Source organism: Gavialis gangeticus, unplaced genomic scaffold (assembly GCF_001723915.1).
Source record: "Gavialis gangeticus isolate Ggan-Ray unplaced genomic scaffold, GavGan_comp1, whole genome shotgun sequence".
Taxonomy (NCBI): Eukaryota; Metazoa; Chordata; order Crocodylia; family Gavialidae; genus Gavialis; species Gavialis gangeticus.
The window spans coordinates 10,691,627-10,698,653 of record NW_017729004.1 but is presented as its reverse complement, the minus strand read 5'-3'; the positions used below and the strand labels follow the sequence as shown (position 1 = coordinate 10,698,653).

The following is a 7,027-nucleotide window of genomic DNA, read 5'->3' as shown; positions in this document are numbered from 1 at the left end:
GTTTTAATGAAAAAAAAAAAAAAAAAAATCAGACACCCTGATGCTGACTTTGATTTATAAGGCTCTGAAGGGTGCATTTACTGGCCCTCTAAAAGGAGAATCAGGGTTTTCAAGTTCAGGTCTTGGTACCAAGGGCTGTCCCTCAGGTCATCCAGATGTGAATGGATACCAGGTTACTTGGGCTGGTAGAGCCAGATGTGGTACCAGTCGCATCACTCCATTGTGAGCTGCTGGTCATCTCAGCTCAGGGGAACTTCTGCCTCTTTATTATTATTTGTAATGACAGCTTTCCCTGAATGGGAATTGTGCCACTCACATGATGCCTTTTCGGAAATAGCTCTTGAAGGTTTCTGACTCATAGCCCTGTGCTTCCCGGTGTTGCACTGGGCTCCCCCCAAGCTGGTTGTCCATCTGGGTGATGTAGAAGGCTGCAGCACCCTGCTCATCCTGAGAGGAATCCTTGCCAATCCAAAAGTGTAGGTCGGTGGTGAAACCATTGGAGGTTTTCTTGTTCTTGAGAAGACAAGAAGGGAGTTAAGAGGAGTTCAGAGATGACATTTAAGGGGCTGGGAGAGTGTGGAGTGGGACAGTGCAAATACCCTTAGGCCTGTGGTCCAGGAACAAAAATGGACAGATGTCTGCAGTGTTACTTAGTGAACTGGCATAAACAAGAGAGAGTCAGATCATGAAGCCCTTACTCAAAGAAAATCACATTAGCATCAGGGTAATTATGCCAGGACAAGGCGCTTAGAAGCCCCAGTGTCCTCCATGCAAAACTCAGCGTGGGGTCAACCTATTCGTGTACAGCCTTGTACTAGACGGCAAAGCCCCTAGGAAGTGTGGCATGACTTTCAGTGGAACAGGAGCAGGCCCTCAACGAACTCTCTGAGGACTTGATTCAGGAAAGCACTTAGCAGGACTTAAGCCCAGGCTTAAAGATAAGCATGCACTTAAGGGTTACCTACCTGAGGTGTCTGTATAGTCCTTGTTAAACACAATCATTAAACACCTTTGCATTTTTAATGTCTCACTTAACTTCTGGCAGCTGACGAAGTGCTATCGTGTCCAATTTCCTAAAGCACCAAGACTTGCTTGACTTGGGCAACAGTGAAATCTTTGTTGACAGCCAGTCAACTTCAACAATTTTTGGCTTAATGTTCAAAATGAAACATTTGGACCTCAGAGCCAGGATTCTCAGCTAGGATGCCATGGCACCCTGGGGTGCCTTGAGCTCCTTTCAAGGGTGCCACACAATGTTAGCAACATTAGGTGTGCAAACATGATTTGCAAGATAAACCCAGAGATTTCTACAAGAGTCTGCAGTGTTAAAACCATGCAGACCTCCAGCAGTCTCCAACTTCTTTCAAACGGGAATTGTTCTGGGATTTTTCTGTAGTCAAAAAACAGGTGAAAACTAAAAGCTGACATTTTCTGAAGGGGATGAGTCTAACAAGGGATGCCTTGAGTCAAAAAATGTTGACAGCTACTGCCCTAGAATAGAAATTTTCAAAATTTGCTTTATTTTTTATTAGAATAGATCATAATCAAAATGTAAGAAACCAAAATTTTAAAAAAATGCTTGGGTTAAGATGTCTTAATTGGCTTTTTCTCCCTTTTCTTTTTGTGGAAAACGCTGGGATCCCATTCTTATTTAGAAGGGGAAAATATTCAACCCATCAGTGTCCCACAAAATCAGTGGCATAACCAGGCTGGAGTAATGGGGACAGATGCCCTGGGTGCCAACTTCAGGGGAGGTGGAAAAACCCATCTGCCATCACTGCTGCACAACTGTGTTAGCAATGGCAACAGGAAGTCACTGGTGCCCTGTGCGTGGCAGCTGCCCCAAGTGCCTGGCTGTGTCCCTACACCGCTGCACAGAATAGAAACACTGTTTCCTGACCAAGTTTAATCACCAAGATACAGTCTTTGATTACATCTTTGCATGCTGGTTTTTTTCCATAGGACCCAGCCTCTCTCAGTGCCAGGTGGGAGAGTTAAGGGTGCACGGATATTTATAAATCGGACGTGTCTTAACTGTTGTATGCTTGATTTTGCAACCTAAGCGACTTTTGTTCAACCGATGGGGTACAAGGTGTGCGGTGCCAACCTACAGAATAAAGAGTACTTCCCTTGCCACCGGAGAATTAACATAAAATGCAAGTGAATGCCTGATACTTCGAGCACATTCCTGCCACCAACCAACCTACGTGCATTTGTGGTTTACACACCACCTATTGCAATTCATATTATCGCAGCAAAGCCCGTTCGCTGAGCAAGAAGGGCTGAGTCATCTGAAAACAGGTGTGCTTATTTTTTCAAGCCTGGTGCCAGATATTTTTCACCACCTCCCACAATAAGGCCTGCCACCCCCTGCAGGAAGATAAAAAAACTCATTTTCTAAAACAGATTTGACACTAAGCTCTGTTTATCTGTTTTGTACTCTGATACCACCATGCTAAGTTGGAGGGCCTGAAGACGGTGAAACCTAATGCCTTTACATGCGGCTGATTTAATTTGCAATGAAATCCTTCAATTTGAAGCCAGTTTTAAAAGAAGATCAGCTCTCTGGCACCCTTGAAAGGAGCTCAAGGCACCCCAGGGTGCTGTGGCATCCTGGTTAAGAATCCTGGCTCTAACGTTTCATTTTGAACATTTTTCTAAGCCAAAAATTTTTCTAAGCCAATCTGTGCCTGAATAGCTGACAGTCTGACATGAGACCCAGCCTAGAGGGGATATTACTACCCTGCTTTCTCCACGTGGGCAAGAGAGGTCCAGAGCAATGATGGGCTTTCCTCTGTGGGGAAGCTACTGGGAAGTATGCTGGCACGAGAGCTTCAGTGCAAGAACAGCTACCCCACACTGAATCCCGGGGTGGATGCATTTCTGCTGCACTAAATTTGCCCGAGTGCAGCTTAGCTTAACCTGTCTCCAAAGTGCACTTTAATATTGCTGAGCACAAAATAAGGATATCCGAAGGATAAGCTAGCACAAAATACTCGTTCCAACCTTTTTCCCTATACAGATAAGCCCAAGGTGACCCGTCCGAGGTCACAGAGACCATCGACACCCTGTGTCAGCGTGGCGCTGAACACTAGAGCCACAGTGCAGGAAACAGATTTCCCCTCGTGACGTTGTTTTTCTTCTCTCCAGATTTCCCAACATGCCTGCTGTCTTCTCAGGATGAAGTCAAGGCCTTTCAAGATCTTTTTTCTGGGCGAAAAAGCTGAGAGAGAGACACGGCCGAGCAGCTTGTGTGCCAGCCAAAATTCCCGGGAGAGGGTTCAGCTTGGACAAGCTGGCGTTTGCTGCCGAAGAAGTCATGCCACCAAATTCCCACCCAGCTTCATCTCAGTGAGATGATCCGAGACTCATGCCGAGACTGCACAGACTTTCCCCTACACCGAGTTTCCAGGGAAGTGGCCGTGAGTCAGGATAAACGGTCTGACTGCATTGCTCAGAGGCACGGGGCCGGCATGCCTGTCCCAGGATGCACAGTGGTGCCCAGGACTGCAGCAACGCCAAGTAGAGGGAGGGATCCCTGGGCCTCCCCCAATGTTTCACAGGATCTTGGCGGTGCCGCCCAGTGAGTCACCGAGCAGCTGGGAGGCTATATTCAGGCCGTGCCTACTGTGGAAAATGCGGCTTGTCTCAGCATGAACAAGCTGATTCTCAGCTGTGAAGAAAAGGGGGAAAAAAGTTTCCGCAGAACGAGCCATCTTCCATGGAATAAGCACCCTTGTTGCAGCTCTGCCTTCTTTATCATGCAGGACACGCAAGAACGCTGCTTCGAGCTGGAAAATCAGGCCCTTGGGATGGTGCTTCTGGAGATAAAAGGCTTCCAGGGTACTAACTAGTCTTTAACACGCCACCCCGCCCTGCCTTCAGCCTGACTTCAGACTGACACGGCCAACACCTCTCTCCAAAGTTCACGGGGCAGTGGCGGATCTCGAGGGGGTGCAACTGCACCACCCAAAGTGAAAACCAACTGCCTGGCAGTGGCTGCAGCATTTCTATTCAGGCAGGATTCAACTGAATTCATGGCTCATAATCTCCCCGATCCCTTCTAAACTCTGCAGTCCACAGGTGTTAATGACCCTCTCTCCTCTGTCCATGCTTTTGACTTCCACTCATCAAGATTTCTTTTCTTCTGCAATTCTGCACTTTGTTAGCTGCTCCAGATCACATCACTCCCATTTCACAGCCCTGCAGACTTGTTAACTCTAGCTAAAAACATTAACTCAGGTATGGATATAGCTTCCAGTGAAGCACTGCATTGTCAACACGTTAGATTTTGTTTTACGAATCTGAAAGAGATGTTCGTTTAATTCAAATGACAAGCAGGACTAGAGAAACAACAGCTTTTGACTAGGCGGGCCTCATTTGTTGGGGTTTGTTTCTATACATAATGTAAGATATAGCAAATTAATGGATAGTCCAATAAAATTATATTTGTTTCTCCTTTGATCTTAAACGGAATAATACGGCCTTAGGCCCCTAGCATGTTAGTAAAGCGTCTAGCTTCTTTTTGCCTAGATGAAAATGTGTGTTGCTATACGCCAGCCCATCTGCACCCCACTTTTCAAAATCCTACATCCGCCCATGGACAGGGGTTTGATGAAGTAGTGCAGAGCTGGTCACCCGCACGACACTGGTATACGGTCTCAGTACTTACATGTAATATGATGTAACAGTCCCCTTCAAAAAATGTCCCATAAGCCTTTTCTGGAAGAGGAACCATTTTCATTTTCTGCAAGGAAATAGGACAGGCCAGCGGTCAAAACAACGTGTGTGTGGAAAGCATCTGGCTGTCATCCAGCCATGGTAACAAATGTGGCATCCCTTTCTTCCTGTAGGATAACAAACACAGCTTAAACCGAGGAAGTGTGAAAAGCAAAATCCAGGCCCCATTGAAGGCAACAGAAGATTAGTCATTGCCTCTAATGGAGCCAGGATTCTTCCTTCAGTGCCCAAGACCCTTGATGAAGGCTTTTCAGAGCATGAGCATCAGTCTAGGGGAAATCCCATCAGCCCTATTCTCTCCCATCCTTATCTGTCAACTTTAATGGCAAGCTTTGGGGAGCAGGGCTTGTCTCTCGCTGTCTGTCTGTCTGTCTGTCTGGTGTCCAACACAGTTAGGTCTCTGCTCATAACTGAAAGTAAAACATAATAGTAACAAAAGGACCGTGGAGCCCAGCGTTCGGTACACGTCACACCTCCCATCCGGTCATCTACTGACAGCGGTAGGTCTTCTGCTGCCTCCTGCTCAGACACTCCCATTGAAATGAGTGGGAAGCCTCTGCCATAACTCATGTGGCTCTGGCTCAAGTTGCTCGTCCTATAACCTGAAGGAGAAAGGCTCACACATTTAGCAGCGCTGGGCTCGAGTTGCAACCGGGTTTTGGCCTAAACCGCGCCAGCTCCGCTGACAGTAGCAGAGGCTTCAGCTGTGGCATTTGATCGCTAGGGTCAGCAACATTTAAAACAGCATTCCTGGCCTCTTCCTGGTTAATACCGACTGCAATATTGCATGGGGACAGAGGACGGGTGTTTAGTAGGGTCGTGCTTGGAAGATCACACATCTTCTCACGGAGGTTAGAGGAGCTTTCCGGACTTTCCTCAAGACCGTGCTGAGTTTTCCACTCCGCCTTTAACAAGAATGCAAAACCAGACAAATCCACTGAGATCAAATAAGGATGAGTAATGGGCAGCTTGTGACTCAGTTGGTATTTGCAGAAGCACGTACTCGGGTTAGCCCTGATACTGAATGGGTGCAGACAGACGTGGACAATGAAGTCCTCACACACTGCACACCAGGTACACAATGACATGTTCCTGTAATTTCCCAAGGCAAATGTTCTGGTTTGGGTTGTTCTTGTAGCAGGGCTTTCACTGGCAGCTGCTAGAAATGCCATGATTAGTGTGCGAGCACTTTCACGGGGAAGGAAGCCTAGAACAAGCGGCTTCTTTAAGCCAGAGGAGAAAGGCCTAAAAAGAAGGCAGCGATTACAAGTTAGTCAGACACATTCATGTTAGAAATAAAGCACAGATTTTTTTATCTGAGGGTAATTCACTTTTAGAACAAATGACCATGGGAAGTAATGGATTCCCCGTCTCTTGGGGACCAAGACAGGCTTTAGTTAAAGAAGTTACGGCATCTAATCCAGGTCTAGTGGAGGAATGGTGTGATGTGGGAAGTCAGATCAGATGAACCAGTGCTCCCTTCTGCCTATACAATATGAAGCTTTAGACAATCACAAAGGGGACAAAGCAAGGATGGACAAGTATCTGAAGGACAAAGGGGACTTCCTGAGGCAGACTCGGGATGAAGTTCAGAGAAGGAAGGATTTGAGGTGAACACCCTCAAATTCTCCTTCCATGATCCTTTTGGCCATGGCAGCGCATTTCCCAGGGAAATGGTAGAGACTCTACTGGTTGGGACTTTTGACATCAAAAAGAATGAAAATGCAAGTGTATTGGCAAGTGGTGGTCTGGGGGCAGTGAACTGGGTGACTTAGTAGGCTTTATTTCTCCTCTGCAATCTAGATCCCTAATTGTGTGGGCAATGCTAATGATAACAGGTTGTGTAAGAGGAATTCTACCAGGGGAGATTATGAGCATCCTAAGGCCTGGGAGTCGGGAGAGGCAAAAGACGGATAAATGTGTGCACATATATCAAAACAATAGACACACATCCTGCCCTGGGCCCCTCCAGAGCCCTGCACCTCTCTGACAATATCATCTGCAGGTCAGAAGGAGATGGTCCATCCTGCCCTGCGTTTGCCTGGAAACGTCCGACTCTGCCTGTAGGGTGGAATTTTAATGAGCAGCCCAAAACTTCGGGAACACTTTCCAGTTCTTCAAAGCCCTTTGTTAGGTAACCACTGTTTATGGACACTGAAAGGACACCACCGAAAACAGTTCAGACAGATGGTACCCTTGCTGTCCCCTTCTTTGGCTCTCGTGCTCCGTTTGGCACATATGGAGTTAACAAGACATCCCAACACACACACACACACACACACACACA

The 7,027-nt window shown here is 46.9% G+C and overlaps 1 protein-coding gene across 1 annotated transcript in view; it reads right to left on the bottom strand.

The window, feature by feature from the left end:
- VILL (villin like) overlaps positions 1-7,027 on the bottom strand; it is a 59,469-nt gene that overhangs the window by 27,557 nt on the left and 24,885 nt on the right. Inside the window, exons 3-4 of the mRNA XM_019508083.1 lie at positions 4,673-4,747; positions 317-513 (exon numbers count right to left, since the gene is read on the bottom strand). Of these exons, the coding sequence (XP_019363628.1) occupies positions 317-513; positions 4,673-4,747 (272 nt within the window). The remainder of the gene's footprint in view (positions 1-316; positions 514-4,672; positions 4,748-7,027) is intronic.